The sequence below is a fragment of the Sturnira hondurensis genome, unplaced genomic scaffold, assembly GCF_014824575.4.
Source record: "Sturnira hondurensis isolate 20B ecotype Veracruz unplaced genomic scaffold, ASM1482457v3 Scaffold0003801, whole genome shotgun sequence".
NCBI lineage: Eukaryota > Metazoa > Chordata > Mammalia > Chiroptera > Phyllostomidae > Sturnira > Sturnira hondurensis.
The window spans coordinates 4,117,857-4,137,151 of NW_028076432.1; the positions used below are offsets into that span (position 1 = coordinate 4,117,857).

Sequence of the window (19,295 nt, forward strand, 5' to 3'; positions counted from 1 at the left end):
TTCGTTATGACGTAAGACAAATTATGTTGTGGGAGAAAATAATTTGCTATAAAGTACAAAATGTTTTAATATTTATATCTTATAATAAAACCATGTTTAGAAATGTTTTAATATTTATATCTTATAATAAAACCATGGCATGTTTAGAAACACTATGAAGCATTTTCACAAGGGGCCACCACTGACAACTGAAAAACGCAATAAATATACACAGACACACTGAGTAGGAAATATACATCTTGATTTTATAATCGTGTGTGCTTTATTTTTTACACAAATGGAATGGAAGAGTCGAATATTTACACTTAACAGGAGTGTACGCTGTGCAGTGTCTCGGTAACCCCAGCCCAGGCGAGGAGCAATTCCCCCCCCTCTCCCTCCTGCACTACCGCTCGGCAGAGGAGCGTCCGTCAGAGAGAAGCGCAACACTCATATCAAAAGGCTCTAACGGATACAGCCTGGTGCACTCAGAAGTGAAGACACACTTAGGAAACACAAATTTGAAAGGGAGAGAAGAAAAGTTTGCCATCCCATTGGGTGTCAACATTGCCATTTGGTTGTCTGTCCTCATGAGTTGCTAGGGGAATCCTGAATTCTATCTTTTGGATGATCTTTGTCTAAATCGTCCACCTGTCTTAGCTTGTCCTCAGCTGTTACAAGAAACTGCACAGCTGTACAAGACATGATTTCCAAAGCACACTTTTCAGAGAGGAAGAATATTTACAGACTGGAGCGTGTGGGTGGGTTTCCATCCATCCACATTCATTCATACCCAATGTAGTATGTGTATACAGGATATACACACCACATATACCATACGTATGCCTACATAAAATGTACAGCCACAGAATTCTCTAAGGAGTCTCCTCTGACAAATCAGTTGTCACAGGAGGTACTCCATATATTTTAAGGGAAATGCCTCCCCTTTCCCCTTAGGAGTGACAAATTCCTATTATAAACTTAGGAACTAGCTTGAGTCCTTGACTTAAATATTTTTGTATGAATTTGGGCATGACCAAAACAGGGAAAAAAGAGATGTTATTTCACCAGCGAGTCCATTCAATCTCACTAGAGCAATCACCAGTTGAAAAGCAGAGGGGGGCTTCACATAAAAATGGGAAAAAGAAAGCTTATGGGTAGGAAAAAATATGTCTCTCTCCAGATCAAGGCGATGGCATGGCTTCAATGAGAAGGAGGAGTTTTGCTGTCAGAATAATTGTTGGGGCCAGCGTCTGCCTTTCTTGAAAGGAAGTGTCCTTAGAGCCACAGGGTGGTGCTGGGAGTGGGCTCACTTTGGACCAGCCTCCTGGCAGAGGGGCACCCAGGTGCCAGCAGAGCCCAGAGCACGTGCATCGTCACTGCCAGGCAGTGGTGCAGGCCGGCTCCTGGGCTGGAGCTGCTCCAGGTCAGGACCTCACGCTCAGCTTGCTTTCTGGGCTGCGTAGGTGAAACAGTGACCCGAAGTAGTTGTGTCATTAGTCCAGCCTATGGACTTGCTGTCAGAATCAGCCATGAGCCCTTACAGGACAGAAAAGTGAAGGTGTGGGGTATGGGAGAGGAGCGAGAAAAAGAGAAAGAAGGGTGAAGGAGGGGACGGAGGAATAAGGAGAAAGACTGAGAATCAAGCAGAGAATAAAGAGATGAATAATAAAGGGGAGGGAGTAAAGGAGAGTTATAAGAAAACCAACAACTTAGAGAAGACAGGAAGCAAGGATAAGAGGCGAGGTAACAAAAAGAGCTATGGGTGGGATAGCAAGAGGAAGGGGAAAGCAGAGGGAGAATGAGAAAGAACCAAAGGTGGGAGCCAGAGGAGTGGAGAGCCTTTCCCTGGCTTGGAGTCCTGAAGGGCTGGCAGTAGGATCTAAGACAGCTCACAGACACCTGAGTGCGGCTTCGTCAAGGTGGGCTCACTAAACAGAGAAAGCCAACCCAGAAACTTGGGGCTGGGAGGAAAGGCCTGCAAAGAGATGGCCAACAAATCCCGAGGGAGAAGAGCGAAAACAAATGCCCCTGCAATTAGCTGACAAATGGGATTTTGAATTTGGTAAAGCTGAGACCCCCCCGTGGTGCTACACATTGTACCAGAGCATGAAAAATAGCACCAGTGACACGATCTGGCACTTTCCCGAAAGGGCCCAGCACGTGAAGGTGACATTGCGCCCCCAGCAAGCCTTCAGGTTGGAGAGAGCTCCGGACAAAGTTTGCAGTGTTAGCACCAGTCTGGCCCCAGGCTCCAGGTGCACTTGCACCAGATGTAATCTGGGTAACTCTCGTGCCATTTCCACACCAGTTGTCAGGTTCACTGCAAAATACACCAGTTCATTGGAGCCATAGAGACCTCAACATGGGGAAGCGCAAGACAACACAACAAACAGAGGTGTAAGTTCTATAGGAAAAGACCCTCTCACCAATTTGCTTGGTGATTCTTCAAGCAATATATATGTATATATATTTATATAAATCTACATAAAAAAATCAGTGCAAATGCCAATTCTAATCTGAAAGCATCTACACTAGGAAAATAAATAATTATATTACTACAAAACCAAGGGTTGGTGGTTCAATTTGATTGTACTCAGCCACAGCAATACTTAATAGTAAACGGAAAGCACATCACAAGACCCGCGGAAACATCTACTCATTAATGACAGTCCTCTAAATAAATGGTTGCATGCTCAGTTGAGAAACCAAAGAAGTTATCATGGTGGCCTAAAAATAGAGCTGGGATCAGGAATGGCATTCTGGTGGCAGAAAACTCCTGGGAGCAATACTGATGAAAGTAGACCTTGACCTGAAACTAACTGGCAAATGGCAAACACGGTCACATCTTTAACGTTTTGAGCAATCTAAGGACATTTTTAGAAATTTAACTTTCATCAGAGGGCAAATACATTGCCAGCCCTTCCATTGGCAAAGGCAGCCTCAAGACTACAAGGTAGGTGCACACTTTTGCCTTTTTTGTGTTTGTTTTGGTGACTGTAGCCAGGCAGAGTGGCATTTACTTCAAGATGAACAATGCCTGCTTTTGGAAAGAGACCTTCGGTCTGAGCTCTGATGTTCTTACTGTGAAGAAGCCCCATCACTGCTGATGGCTCTGTCTCTTGCTCTCCCATCCCAGCCTGCATGCTGGTTTGCTGCACAGTGTGGCAGAGTCCCTGCCAGGTCTGGATGTACCCCAGAAATAAGGCGATGGGGCTTAGTCTGGGCCTGCATAGAACCCAGAGTTGAGTGGTTATTGAGATCACAGAAAAGTCTCTCTCTAAACACCTTGGGCACAGGCAAAACTAACGTCACCCTCAGCCCTAACCTAGGATACAGGCTTCAGGAGGTTTTTCTTTTCCATTAATCATTATTATAACTGCTAAAAAATAAACGTGGTCCAGGTGCTGCCCCCAAGAAAGGCAGTTCAATTGGTTGAGCTCAGTCATTAACTGGTTTTCCCTATGGTTCTGTCTTCTTGCCCTGTACACAGAAACAAGTCCACAACCCTTACTCTCCAACCAGATACTTCCCTTCTCTCTCTCTCTTCCTCAGAGAAACAGTGCATTGTGGGACAGATCTCGCCAGGACTCTAAGCCATCTCTCGCTGTTATAAAACCTTGGTTATTTGTGAAACGGACAAAAAAAAAATGTCCTAATTACTCACGGCTGGCCAAAATACTAGATGATCCTCTAAGAATTGTCTGTAAGTAACTAGGAACAAAGTTATTCAACTACTTGCAGAGCAGGCCCAGGTTGTTTAACAAGAGGAAAGCAGAAACTTCCCTTTAGCTCGTGGGCATGAGTTTGAAAGCCATCAGCTTAAAAATGCATTAACCAAATGTCTTCCAAAAATAGCCATGAGGGCAACGCATTAAAGGATGTGCTCCATGAGAGTGCATCACTAAGAGGGAAGGTGGATCATGGGAGGTGAGGTGGGGAGAAGGCTGTGTCCGACTTTGGAAGGAATTCAGATGCTCTTACTGGGTCATTGGCAACAGAAGGGAGAGTGCAACTTTCAGTTCTTGCATTTGATCATCTGCGGATAGTGCACACAGTTTGTCTTTCAGTTGATTAGTCTTTACAAAATAGTTCACAAAACTTTTTTAACCTATAGAAATTTGTTTCTATACATTTAATATATTTTTATTGTATAAATTATTCTCATCTTTAGTGCCTTCTTTCACGTTATAAATGGCAAAATAGACAATAAACAATCCTAAAGCTAACCCCGGGTAGAATCCCCTCCTCTCAGTAAGGTCAGTCCTCCATACACTTGCAAATTTTACGAAATGCTCCTCTTTGCAGATGCCAGTCCAAGAAACTACATGCTCATCCTTCCCTGACATTAGGCCGTCTCCAAAGGGACTCCTTTCTTTTCTCCTTCTTTCTTTCTTTTGCTCGATAAGAAATCAAAGGATGTGCATAGTTATAAAATTCGAAGTGGACCAATTACAGATGTAGGTAATGGGAAGGTTGGCGAAGTTCAAGTGCTGGCAACTTTTCTTTAAAGCAAAAAACACAGAGAGCTCAGCAGCTAAGTCAGCTCTGGACATCTGCTAGGTGAGGAGGCTGCCCAGCTCTTGGGCACAAAGCCCATCAGAGGTTCATCCCTATACCTGGCCCCTTGAGCAAACCAAAGCCTTCCTGCATACTGCAGTGTCTTCTGTCCCACCCTTCGGCCCCTCCGTTTCCTTCATGGCTTCACACAGTTTGTGTTGTACATTCATAAGAATTCACATTGACTGCAAAAACATAAATGCAACAAAAACATAAAAGCCTCCAAGTAGTATATTATATATATTTTGCTCTTCTAAATGCTCTTCTGTCATTGTCAGAGGTGCGGTAGCTAATTTATAACTTTTCCTTTGAGGGGATCCAGATGAAAGGCCCAGACTGCTCTTCAATAACAAGCTTGCACTGGTTATATATATCTTCTAAGGTATCTCCTTGGACAATAGCTAGAACAGAAGCAAACGCTGGGGTTAGGGCTCCTCATCAATTAATTACACAGCAGAGGATCAAAGCAGTGACGCACAAACTCATCAGGAAGCTTAATATAACTTTTGATTAGTAAGAAAAAGCAGAAAATTGACTTAAGCAAGGTCACATCAATGATTAAAAAAATGCTTTCAAGGCATGTTCTGGATCAGTAATAAATGCACCACAGTCTTTCTACTTTCTACATGTCTGTCCGTTGTTCTGGCCAATGAACCATTCGCTTATTTACATTTTATGGGGATCTACCCTGGGCTGGGCCCTGTGCTAGGCATCAATCAATTCTTCAGATTGAGCTACCCATTTATCAGAGAAAGGCGGCCTTACATTTTTTGCATTGTAGTTACTTTGTCAGGGACAGAAATTCAGATATTTTAGACACAGAGAAAATAATGACATTTTTGGAAGAAACTTAAGTTCCTCAATCCCAAAAGCTTTATAAGGAACCACATTCATTCTCTAACAACCAAGTAAAATGAAATTTTACCCTATACACTCATATTGAGAATACCCTATGGGAACTACTCCTAAGAAACATACATAGGACTAAACATAAATGAATTGCTAAACTGTGTTACCTAAAATTCCAAGTCAGATAGAGTAGATTTAAGTACATTTCATTATCTCCTTTAAACCAAAGCTGTCTTGTAGCTAGATCTCTAAAACACGTCAGCACTCTCCTTACGACAGAACTTAGACATAGATTACTATCGAAACATGGTTTAGATTCTCAAAACACTTCTCAGAATATAGTGACTACTGTATTTTACTCCTGAATATAAGCCATTGCCAAATACACAGTGTTTTTGCTTTGATGGTCCTACCTAGAGGCTCTTTCAGAATGAAATACACCTCATGTCTTTGTTATTGATTGAAATCTTACTTAAGATTATTTTATTCAGTATATTTGAAGACTGCTAAGCCACTGATATTTTTCATTTCTGAATAAGATAAAAATATCTCACTTCACATAAGGTAATTCAGAAGGACAGTTCTTGTTTTCAAACTATCTGTTGTAAGGCAAATTCCACAAATGTTGCTCACTCTTTATATTTGATCAACGTTTCATAAAAATATACAAGGGAGAACCCAGAATACATAAGACAAGAAAATCTTCCTTTATTCCCTAATCTTCAAGTTTCCAAGGAAATATTTAACACAGAAAAAAATGTTTTGCCTTAAGACTTAGTTAAAGGGGAATTAATTGAAACAAGAAAGGTGGTTTTTTTATGAATAAATAAACCTTTTTTATTGTCTTTTTTTTTATTACTATTTAGTTTCCTTATACTCCTCTCCCTGAGTGTTTTAAGATTGCTGTTCACGTGTGCCAATGAAGAGACAGACCCCCGGTCACTGAAGCAGAGGGTGGCAGCCCTGAGATTGCTTCTCAAGATTGACTGCTTTGGACACTGCACATTCTGAGGCCTAAAAGTTTATTTTCAAGTTTTCTGATGACACCAGGGAGGTTGTTTAATGAAGTATCAATGCCTAAAATATCCGTAATAGCAGGAAAGAGCTCAGCGGCATCTGCTGTCCCTGGGTTCGGATGGGGCCACGGGGAACCTGGGAGCCGGCTGCAGCTTCATTCAGAGCAGGAAGAACCCAGAGTCTGAAGCCAGTGGGTGAAGCAGGGGGGAACCAGGGGTTTTCAGCAGGAATGTGTAGGGGCAGATATACGAGGCCCTCATTTATGCCAAATGTTAGGTAATTTTTTTCTTTTATCACAGTTCAAGGATAAATGAACTTCCCTGTACTAGACTTACTGGGCTGATCACTTTGTAAGTTATATACATGTCTGGTCACTATGTCATACAATTGAAACTAATATAATATTGCACAAGGTCGGACAAAAGCAGGTTTATAATTGTGAGTACACAAAACACAGTTTATTCTCGTTTATTAATGATTATTACATTACTTTCCACAGGAACACCTGTAAACCTATTTGCCCCACCCTGTATGTCAACTGCAATTGAAAATTAAAAAAACAAAACAAAACAAGAACTTACCTGTAAAATATTCTCCAAATTCTTGTTCTAGCTTAATTGCACGATCATAGGTTTTCTTGGCCTGTTCCTCTGTTAGACGCTTGTTCATCTCCCTGTGAAAATGAAGGTTTACTATTAGACCACACTGGGACTATCCAAAACCTGAAAAATTAAAATGCCTGGCAAAAATGAATCCTGCAGGAAGCCTAGTGTAATCTTAGCAGCAGCTTCCTAGTTTTCACTGGGACTGCTCTTTGCTGGAATAATTTTAGCAGCAAGGACTCCCTCCCAGGGAGCCCACTCTCTTAGGGGGCAGTCTCTTGGTCCCCACATTGGAGTGAAGCAGAAGCTATCTCCCTCTGATTTCTAGTCACTGGCCCTGTTCTGCCCTCTGCAGTCTCACAGGGTGAGCTTCCTTCCTTCACGACAGGCACTGGGGTCTTTAAATCAAGCCTTCCTACATCCCTTGACATTTCCACTCCTTCAGAATAAACGGTCCTACTTCCTTTACCTATTCTCTCCTTGGACATGATTTCCAAATGCTGGCCTTTCTGGTCATCCTTCCCTGGTCTTTGTTCTAGTCTATCTTGACCTCTGTTAAACGTGGGCCATAGAAGTGAACTAACTCTTCCAGGGGTGGTCAGGGGGAGAAGAGATGGCTAGAGGGAAGGCACGTCACATCATCGGGGACCTCATTACATTGGAGAGAATACGACTTGACGTTCTCAGGTCCTGACTTCGCAGAAGGCTCTGATTTCTCAACTCCCCCATTCTCCCCAAAGACCGCTGCTCATCTTCACTGTGCGGCTGGAAAACATGTGGAGTGGAGAAACACAGAAAGTGCCTCCAAAGAATTGTCGGAGATGTGACAGGCCTCTTAGGCATGCGTATCTTTCAGGATGAGGGGCATTCTGTAGCCCTCGCTGCTCAGCTTCTACAAATGGCAAGCCACGTCTGTAGCAGCCCTGAAATTTCTGTTTTTATAATCAAATGAAACCTTAAAGAGCTGCTGGAGAAGGCTTGAATTAAAATGAACACAGAGAGAATGTAACAATCAAAAGCATGGGGACAAAAATATTTTCAAATAGCCTATAGGCAAGTAATATCAAACAGTGAGGCAGGATAGATGGGCTTGTTAAGGAAAAATCTCCAGTGTTCCCTTTGTTTATTTTTGTTCTGACAAAATGGGCTGTAAAGGATTATGCCTGAGATTCTCTGCCTCTTTCTTCTGTCACCATTGGTGTATCATTAACTGTATATAAATGCTATTTAATCATTGTAAGTTTACTTAAGTCCAACCTAGTCTCAAGGACAAACTGAGGTGAGAGAAAAATGGAAAATAACCTAACCTACTGATTCCTAACCAGTGGCAGCTTTACCTTCCCATGTCCTCTGGGGTTATTTATTTATTTTTTTTGCCTACTAAATTGCACTTATTAAATACAAATTATTTTATCTTTCCATTTCTTTCTTAATCAAAGGTTGCAATCATTGCCTCTGATCATCATAATAATGTCAGTACTACTGCACTGGGCTGATAAGAGTCCAACCAAGAGCAGAGTCACTCAGTTGGCCCATCAGGATGCAACACGGTGCATGTAGAATTTCAGAAGCATTGTCGCAGTTGCCTGCCACTTAAGAAACCAGACGTCTGAGTCGGGAACGTGTGGTTTTAGTCAATTCCTTTTTTCAGAGCAAGTAACTGAGCTCTGAAGTAGTAAAGAGACTTGCCTAAGGTTGTACATTTAATAAAGAGTAAATCCAATGCAAGAACTAAAAGGTTTTTTTTTTAATCCAATTTTTAGTCAAATAGGATTTCCATTATGCCAAGTCTTTCTTTCAAAAGAGATTATTTGGAAAAAAATTAAAACTCAAGAAAGATGTTAACATGATTCTGGACAGGATAATGGTAGCTACAATAATGAAGTAAAAACTTCCTGAATTCTTGTTGTTGAAATAAACTCATTTAGTCCTGAGGATGGGTGTTTATGATCCTCCTCCCAAGCATGGGAGGAGCAGCATGGGCTTTAGAAGTAGCGAGAGGGTGTCACTCTTGGGTGCAGAAGACACTGGGCTAAACCAAGGGATACGTTCTACAGAAAGGCAGAGGTTTGCTTTGGATGTCAAGAAATCATGTAGCTTGGAAGCTTCCTTGACTTCTCTGACACATGCTAGTCTGTTTTCTCTGGACCACCTTTGCACTTTTTGTAGCAATGACTGAGTTTAGGATTTTAATTCTCCAATATATAAATTTGCTTTGTCTTTTGCCTAACCTATGAGTTTTTGAGGGCAGAGACCATGCATGACTCATTCATCAGCACGTGGCAAGGAACTTGACTCAACACATTGAATGAATAGATGAATGAATGAATGAATGGACAGCTAAACATATAAATACAATTCTGTTGCAGTGGAAGACAGAAGTGAATACAGGCCATCCCAAGAGCAAGAAGGTGAAAGCAGATTGAGTTTGGCAAGGTGAAGAAACACAGGAAAGTTTCTCATTGGCATGAGGTAGGGCAGGGGACAGAAGTCACAGGCGGCGCACTATAAAAAGAACATCTCTCCCATACACACTCCTGATTTCATGCATCTCTGAAGAGTCAGCTGTGTGTGTGCTAACGAGCTCAGTGGTTTGATGTGGAAGATGCGCTTGAGAAATAACGTGTGTGATGATGCACCAATGCCTACATGTGCCAGCAGCCATGCTCGTGGTCCAGCTGACCTGGCCTTCACTCTCTCTGGGGAATGAGCAGTGCAGGACAGCTCTGCTCCTGAAGTAAAACCCCTGGAAAATGGTGAACTGGAAAGTAAATACGCAGCATTTACGAATAAGGCCACATTCTTCGGCACGTCGCCCTTACTGCTCTGGAGACCTATGGATGTGGCCGCAGCCACTTCTGCCAGATTCCCTGTCCTCAGGGAGGAATCCAGCCTTCAGAGTGTTTAATTTTCCTTGGTGATAAGTGGCTGTGACAATGCCCTACGGCAAAACTAAATAAGTCATCTCGCAGTTGTGGAGGGAAGTAGACCTTCTCCTGCTGAGCACCAGATGGGACTGCCTCCCAAAATCACGGGAACCAAATGTGCAACTGCTGTTTCTCCCTCAGGCTTCTCTTCCTGGGAAGCCATTTATCCTGCTGCGTGTTGATGATGGGAGACTTATTCTTCTATTTATAAAACAGGCTTTTAAGATGCTGTTCCCAGGATGTGAGGGTCATTTTTCTATTCTTCTTATTAATGTTAGCATTGCTAACAATATTTATGAGGCTCTTTACAGATTATAGATTGCTTTTACGTAATGAAATTTGTGGTTGCTTGATTCATTTTGTGCAAAGCCCCACACAGTGTCCTACATGAGGAGAAATTTAATACATGCTATCAGGGATAATATGATCAAGAACCATTATTTTATTGTTTACACACATTTTTCCATATGACATTTATGGGCAAAGCTCCTTATGTTAAATTTTAATACCCACATTCACGAAATTCATGGGGCTGAATTGTGGACAACTTCCTGATTTTAGTTTTTCACCCTAGTAAAAACTTTGACCATCTTTTATTTATGAGAATATAGTCTGCTTTTAAGATCTTGCTCTGGCAATTGCCCCAGAGACCCACGTTGTATTTATTCAATTCTCTTAGGTTGCAATTCCAGCTACTGCAGCTTGCTTCATTTCTTCATCCTCAGAAAGACAGTGGAACAGTCAGCCGATACCCTCTGCAAGTAACTGCAGGCACCTCTGGGATTCAATAATTTCTTTGATCTTCCCATGAGCACTGTTACTGCTTTCCAGCACTTTGTGGTTCACTTCTGTAACCTGTCAAACACTCTGAGGTCCGAGGCCCAAATGGAGGCATATTTGAGGAAATCTCTTATTACAGACACACTAGCATTATCTCTTGCAATCTCTTGGAAAAGAAAGTGTACTGTTCATGTGTTTTATGGTGATAAAATAGCTCTATTCCACTATAATAACTTGAAATATTTTATAGCAACAGTAGTTACTAGTTAATGAGTGCTTACTATATGCCAAAGACTGTATAAAGAACTTCACATTTACGATCTTGTTTAGCTTTACACTAGCTTTATGAGGTACATGCTCTTAATGTGCCTAGTTGAGAGGTGAGGACCTAAAGGTCACGGAACTGATCATTTGCAAATCAAAGAAACAACCCTGGCCGGGCCAGTTTTCAAGTCCCTGCTCTTTGTGTCTCTGCTCTGCTACCTTCATGGCTACAGGAGCCTCGTTTCTGTGAGGGAGTTGTCTATAAGGTAGTGGTAACAATTTCTATCACACTGCCTAAGAAACTATGTTACTTTATAGTCAGATCAGAACTATCTGGCCAACCTATTTAGTGAATTCGAAGGAAGATATTTTACAAGTCCTCTGAAAAATAAAATAATAAAAATCATGCATTTTCCCCCTTGTTCATAAGTGCACATACGTATGGAGCTGTTGGTTTAAGTAATAGGTATGTTACTGCCAAACCATGAAGAAAACTTCCTAGTAAGGATAGTGGCCTATATTCACGAGGTTCTAATTAAGGAACGTAAGAATTCTACGACTCAACAAAATGAAATGCCAATGAAAAGCGTCCAAAACATTGTCTGCTCCTTCTATGCGGACCCACACGTTTAAAAAGATTTACCAGTGAAACTGATCTCACAAGGAAGAAACAATTCCAAGATGATACTACCTATCATTTGGAATACAAAACCAAACAACCAAACCAAATGAAATCAACATACCTTCTAAACAGCACGACAACAAAACAAAACAATCACCCCCACAAAAAACAGCTTGTGAAATGAAAATAAAAGTAAAGAAGCATTAGCGAAGACATTTTAAGGAATCACTGACATTATGTCTGCTGCAGTGGCTCAAAAACTTTAATTTAGCTTTTAAAAGAGGGAGTGCTTAAAAAATCAACACGGGCATGTCCCATTTGTAAGCGTTATGACAGAGCTGTTAACAATGTGCTGTGTCGTATGGAACAGGAGCCGGATGAAGATCTCCAATGGCCTCCACTTACATGAGAGGTTCCAGAGACTTGGGCTTAATGAAGATGGCAATGGGATAGAGCTGGGCAACTTGTAACCGCTTGATAGCATTTCCTGATACGTCTAGTATACAGTGTTTGCCCTGGTAGAAAGAGAAGAAAAATATGGAGTTAATCCAGAAAAAGTGATCATAATGCAACACCCACTAAAAATAATGTAAGTGTGTTTGAGGGGAAGATAAGGGATGATGGGTTTCTGAGGGGTGAAAGGATCACTGCACACACAGGTCGTCACTGAAAGCTTGCCATGACATATTTATTACCCCCTTGGTAAGTGTCTGCCACTGGGACAGTCTGCATGTGTTACCTCAGTTAACTTGGTTTTCTTAAATAAAGACCCGGTGCTTTGTGCACAGAAGACATGTAGTCATGTGGAATGTGACTGTGTCTATTCTCATAAAGCTCATAAACCATCTCTGAAGACAACGGTCAGGAAGAAATTCTCAAAGCTACGAGGTAGGTATTATCAACCATATTTTACAGAAGAAAAACTAAGGCTTGGAAATATTAACTAACTTGCCTGAAGTCTCAGTGTCAGGAGGACTGAGACACAAGGCTTGGGCACTCACAGAATTGTTGGTTGGAATAAACAGACACCTTGTTGTCTCAGCCTGCCTGATGTTAACTTTGGAGACATGGTAATCATGTGAATTTAGAACAGTTCCATAAACATTTGCTGAGTGCTCATATGTATCCTGACCTTGAAATGCTCAGTCTAGCAGAGGACATTCACAAGAAGAGTCATCTTAAATATTATATCTTGAATGCTGAGCGAGAGGCTTGCATGGGTTATGTAAATTTCTTGTTTGTTAACGAATAAAAACCCTATTACATTATAGCACACCTCATTTAACTTGGCTTCCACTGCAATGAGTGCTCAGAGCAAGAAGTTGCTTTACAGAGTATTTCTGGAGAAGTAGATATATTTACCACACATCATATTCTACCTCCTGGAGAGGAATGGCCTCATTATCCTCATGCTACCAGAACTTTACACAAGAAGATAAAAAGCTTAGCATGCCGATAGAAACCATCCTAAATCAACAATAGGGAATAAAAACTCATCTACAATACTTAAGCGAAAATGAACAGAGTCCATGAATACTTGAGAAACAGGTAGATAATAGGAGAAGCACACCGAGATGGTTCAAGCCTCTGTCACTTAAGCAATAAATTCCAAGTTTGCTCTCTGTGAAGTGCAGCAGCTACATGAACTTTCTAAGTGCTATTTGATTATTCACCAACCAGAACACTTCAAATTAACAAAGGTTGTATCTATACGTTCAAAGAAGAAAATAGGTACAGTTACCCAGGAAACTGATCACAAACAGCGTGATATAGAGGGAAGTTAGATGCAACTTCTTAGGATATTCTTACATGGACATTAAAATTTCTTATTCAATTTTTGTACCCGTACATGAGCAAGGGGAAGACAAGGATGTATCAAGTGAATTCAACCCAACGAATAACCATATCACAAATATAACTGGCTCTTAACTCTTTTTTTTCCTCCTGTGAAATTAATCCTCTGTTGACAGATCAGGATCTCTCTCTAGGCAGACCTTAAAGCCACACTCAAGTGCCTTCCCATTCTATTCTGTTTTGAATGTTCTCTCTCACCTTTCCCAGTTCCTTACAATGATCAGCAGGAAGGCAACACAGCATCTATACTTCCTTTAAGCTGGAATTTTGTCAGCAGCAGCCTAGGCAGTTCTCCTACCTGTCTACCCTTCCATCATGAGGACCTTAAGTTTTCAGGGAGATAAGATGTTAACTCCTGCTAATAAAAGGAATTGAGAATGTCCGTCTAATCAACCAAGAGTAATGAAGCTTCCTGAATAAAGCCGATGTTGTTTCCTGGGACCAAAGTCAAGGACAAAGCGAATCTTCATAAACTTCAAGCTGTTAGATGCCTTTAGGTTTATACTCCACCCATCCCCCCTCAAGTCACTCAGGTTATTTTACTGGGATTAGAGCAAAGACTAATGACCATGCTCAGGTCTTACAAGGAATATTTAATCAACATTTTCCACCGTAACCAGGAAAGAGTAATGACCAAAATATACAGTTTGCCACCTGTGACCCTTCGTCAAGGGAGGTGTGAGATGATTGGTGGACATACCCGTTCTGCTACAAATCTCACAGACTGCACACTGGTTCCATACAAGTTGTCGTTGTACTGGCCAGCTTCTATAAACTTGTGCTCTTGGATGTCTTTCTCCATTTGCTCTCTGGAAATGACAAAGTGATAGTCTCTGCCATCCACCTCATAGTCACGCTTTGGCCTTGTAGTATCTTTATAAAACAAGAAACAATAAAATTAAGGTCACATAGGTATACTCATACACTTCCTTTATACTTAACTTTCTTTACCGCATCTCCAACATAGGTATATAAAATATGTACTACGAAGCCCATAGTAATAGGTACCAGTCGTAGCCTCTTACTAGAAATAACTATTAAGTTGGAAAAAATATGTGAAAAGTTATTCTTGTAAGAGAAACACATAAAGGGAAATACACTCATCCACTTTCATTTCTAAATGGAGAGTCTAGAGGTCATAGAGTGGTCCCAGAAAGGCCACAGTTTGGAAGGCTACTCTAGACCCATCCTCACCAAGTCATCACTGGAAGAAGCTGATCTGTAGTAAATTATTACCTGCTAGAACAAAAATTTAGTATTTTATAAAGTAAAATGACAAAATGCAGACTCTCAGTAATGTAGCATTACAATGTCCAGAACACGATAAAAAAATATGGGACAAGCACTGAAGCCAAAAAATGTGTCATGTAACCAGGAACAGAAAAAAGGACATATAGTGTAAATATATTCAGGAATTTTAAAAGATGTAAAATTAGATCATCACTGTAAGGTAGGACTGAAGGTCATCAACTCTAATTATGGTGAGAGGTGGCTAGACTTCTTTGTAAGAAGGGCAAACAATCTCTTAATATAGATATTCTTTTATTAAAGATTTTATTTATTCATTTTTAGAGAGAAGGGTAGAGAAGGAGAAAGAGAGGGAGAGAAATATCAATGTGTGGTTGCCTCTCATGCACCCCATAGTGGGGACCCAGCCTGCAACCCAGGCATGTGCCCTGACTGGGAATTGAACTGGTGGCCCTTTGGTTTGCAGCCCATGCTCAAGCCACTGAGCCACACCAGCCAGGGCACAATCTCTTAATATAAATAAAAAATGTTAATATATTTCCAATCTTTGGCTATGCTATTTCTAGAAATCTATTTAAAAAATTATCAAAACATATACAATTTTATCCTTAAAGATGTTCATTTATATTAGTGTATAAATTATAAATGAGTATACCATTTAATTATAATTCATAATAGTGAAAAGTAGAGAAAAAGCAACATATGCATAAAGAAAGGAATGCTTAATTAGGACATAATAATCATTTAAAATAGTTATATAAAAACTGAAATAATATTAAGCAAAAAAAAAAATACTGTGTAGATCTAACATGTACCCAACCACAGAAGGAAAGGCACATATAAGAAAGAGTGAATAATGAAAATCTAAGAAAATATTAACAATGATGTTATCTCTGGGTGCTGTGTAGGATTCTGTATGTTTTTTACTTTCTTGCTTAACTTTATTTTTAGCATTTTCCAACTTTTGTACAATGATCATGTGTTTATTATCATTAAATATAGTGCTATTAATTGAAAAAAGAGTAACAGAAGGGTGTGCAAGGTTGGGGAGAAAATAGAAATCGTGCTTAAGGACTGTTTTTTCTTTCCTTTCACAAAGGAGGAACAGAGCGGAAGTTGCTATGCCCAGACTAGGATCTGACATGACCATCTTGATTTAGAGTCTTCCTTGGGACAGGCTCCATGCAGGGTCTCCTCTCAGAGCCCTCACAGGGAACGGTTTCCTGAGAGACAGCAGTCATTCCAGTTCCCCCTGCCCATGTACTGCACACATGCTGTTCCTGCTACTTCTGTGCATTCCAGGTGTCATGCGCAGTACCGAAATGAAAGGGATGCTTCAAAACAGAGTACTTAAAAATGTAGAAGGACAAAGAAATATTTGTTGGGGTCAGATTTAAGAGCTCAGTTATACAATACATTAACATTTTCTGGCGGGTCTGCCTACATGCACAGCAGGCGCCTATGCATTGCAATGTGACATCTCAATGGGAATTGAGATGGAAGTGGGTGAATGGGGAAGGAGGGTGGGGTGGAAGCAGGGAGAGCAGACAGGATCTTACAGGGCTCTACTCGGAGAGACTAGGAGGCCTGATAGGTGTCCATAAGGACAAGAAAGATTAGAAGTCAATAATGGTCTAGAGGGTAGGCAAATTAAAGTTGTATACATCTGTTTGTCTTTATCCTCCCAACACCTGGGACTCTTAAAACACAGGGGAAACACCATTTTATTTTTGGATTGACACATGGCCCTAAGTCATCTTGGGATGCTTTTAACTTATGGCTTTGTTTCTGATCTCTCTTATTCAATGGGAAAAGTGCTTCAGTGGCATTTCAATCAATATATGAGAATATGTTGATACCTATCAATAATCCTATGCAAGTTTAAATGCTATTGCAGTTACAAAGAAAGGACTCATTCTGCCTTTTTGGGGAGCACAGCCAGTTTGGAGAACATATTGTACTCACTAAATAGAGAACAATATATAATCAGAGGAGATGAAAACTGTTGGGCAGAGAAAATTAAATAAGATGCTGGGATAAAAGGTAACTGATAGTATTTGAATCAGTGTAGAGACTATGGAAGGAACAGACTTATGTTTTATCATGTCAAGAACAGCCAGGCTTTTTTCCCCCCCAGACAAAAAAAGAGAAGAGTTACTTACGAGGCACACAGGAGCCGAATTTGTCAGGGAATTCAGATATCAAGTCATCGTTGATCCGATCCTTCATGGGGCCCAGGATGATCACTGGCCGGGTGTAGTTTACTGCCGAGGGGAAAGGAAGGTGCAGATGAGAAGAGAGACAAGGAAACAGTGGCAAAACCGCCCTTCAAGGGTGGTCCTTAAAGCCAAGTGAAAATTGCTACACAGTGAAAATTGCTGGGGGCATTACTTCATTGGGTAAATTACCCAAAGAGCCTTGCATAGGGAAATTGATGTTTAACATTCGGTGTGTTTGTTGGCGGTGGCTACTCTCTGGAATTTATTAACAAGAAAAAGCAACAGCAGTGTCTGTCAGTGAAAAGAAGCATTTGGAGGGGTTCTGCTTATTCGTTGGTTCTGCCTACACAATGTCAAAACAACTACTGAATGTAGTCAATTCAGTGGGAGAAAAAAAGAGTCCAAAGCAGCTGTTTGGCCATTGTTTAGATAATGACTTTAAAAAGTAATTGTTAGTAGTAATAGCAACTTATGTTTTCATAATTTCTCTTTCTCAGCTCAAAACACTTGTTATACGCTGTGGGGTTTTCTCAATTCCTTTGCACTGCGTGGTTAGAAGGAGCTCCCAAGTTCATTTGGTCCAACTCCACATTTGATGCTTGCATTTTCTCTGCAATATAACCGTTAGCTTCTGTGTAAATGTCTCCAGGAAAAGGAAACGCAGGCTCCTGGAGCAGCCCACAGATGATCTGGATCTTAGGACAGGTCTGAGAGAAAGCCCCTCTTAATACTGAGTGGTCTTCAGTCTCCTGGGAGATTTTATCTACGATTGGGGCTCTTGAGTGACTGGGATATAGTCCCTCCTGGCTGGGACCACTCATCTGGAAGGGCTGCTCCCTCCTCTCGGGAGCTCTCACTGCTCATGGTCAGCAGGGTTTGCTGGTGCTGGGCAAAGGAGAGAGCACGTAGTCTGAGGACAGCTGAGTATTACGTAGAGTTTATTTTCCTCATTCCTTCACTCTTTCCCTCCTATAATGGTGTCACCTGTTGTGGCCTGGAAATCAGGAACCAGAGCATGTTGGGAAACTTACTTTCCTGCCTTATGACAGGCTCATAAGAAAGAATGAAGTCTTCTTGCCCTCCTGAGAAGAGAAGAAAGAAAAATTACAGTGAACTAACAACCAGCCATACACTGTAGCTACAAGCCCTGCTCTGAAATGCAGTTAAAAGACACAGTTCAGGGTTCATTTTCCTTACTCTCTTCTTGAATTAGTCCAAAAATCCCTTCACCTTCATAAACCTGTTTAGCTCTATTATAGTATGAGATCATCTATCGATGGTCATACCATTAGGGAAGGAATAGAGGCAGTTGTCTGTACTTCATCAGGGCAATGACCTGAGACAGTCTTCTGTCTGACACTGAGAAATGGGGCATCATGGCCTCTCCACCCCGTGTTACTTCTTAAAACACAACCGTCTAGTTCAAGGACAGGGTCCATCTAGTAGTTTGCTGCTACATTATCAGAATTTCTGGACCTTTTATTTCATCTTCCATTTTATTTTCCCAAGAAGCACATTATTCAAGAGCAAATGTTTGCTTGTTTCATTTATGATACAAAAACCTTCTTCAGCATATACTACAGGACACAGAGGATTTTATTCCAATGTGAATTTGTCTGGAAAATGCTGGGTCAATTCAAGAAGATAAAAAAAATTGAGGAGTCCCCTAAGTCACTGGTGATAATTACTATTAACTCGAGCCTTGAAACTTTGGGGGAAAGAACCAAGAAAGACAATGCAGTGAAAGTGTCAGCCCCTCCCATGTCATTTGCTAAACTTTCTGATCCGTTGTGGGCTTCAAGCCAACACATCACCTTGGAAAGTAAATTGATTTTAGGCGATTACTTTTTTCAATAATCTGTTTTACCCAGTTCATGGCTTGGGCATGAGATTAGGTCGACTCAGGTACAAGCCCAGAAGGGTCAGCTCTTTTGGTTGCTTTCGGCCTAGGACGGACTATCCTTTGGTGGGACACAGTTTAGGGCTGTTGAAAGGAACTTCCTGTCTGTTGTGTTATAAAGGAGTTGTGGGATACAAGGTAGTTTTTCCTGAAACCGAAGGGCAAGGAATCTGCTTGCTTTATCTCCCCATTGCCCATCAGTCTGTCAGTGCCACAGGTTCCTCCTCCAAGAGCCACAGCAACACAACAGGTGTGTTCATTTTGTCAAAGGGGTTAATATCACAAACAGTTTGATACTAATGACCGATCTGGGGACATTAAGCAGTATGTGGATAAAGCTGTGATGCACAGATGCCCTCCCTGGAGACTGAGTAGCTGGGGTTGGGTCATGGTGTGTTACATGTATAAGCGTGAGAAATGGCCCCTGTCCTAAGTTGCCCATTACCTCACCCTCAAGCAGGGCCCACTCTCAGA

The 19,295-nt window shown here is 41.2% G+C and overlaps 1 protein-coding gene across 16 annotated transcripts in view; it reads right to left on the reverse strand.

Annotated features, from left to right (window-relative positions):
- Positions 1-224: 224 nt before the first annotated feature.
- The window catches only part of DLG2 (discs large MAGUK scaffold protein 2), a 1,965,529-nt gene continuing 1,946,458 nt past the window's right edge, over positions 225-19,295 (reverse strand). For all 16 annotated transcript variants that reach the window (XM_037042840.1, XM_037042852.1, XM_037042842.1 and 13 more), the window contains 6 exons: positions 17,953-18,003; positions 16,865-16,966; positions 14,155-14,327; positions 12,006-12,115; positions 6,987-7,078; positions 225-4,940 (listed from right to left, as the gene is read on the reverse strand). In XM_037042840.1, coding sequence (XP_036898735.1) covers positions 4,834-4,940; positions 6,987-7,078; positions 12,006-12,115; positions 14,155-14,327; positions 16,865-16,966; positions 17,953-18,003 — 635 coding nt within the window. In that variant the 3' untranslated portion in view covers positions 225-4,833. The remainder of the gene's footprint in view (positions 4,941-6,986; positions 7,079-12,005; positions 12,116-14,154; positions 14,328-16,864; positions 16,967-17,952; positions 18,004-19,295) is intronic.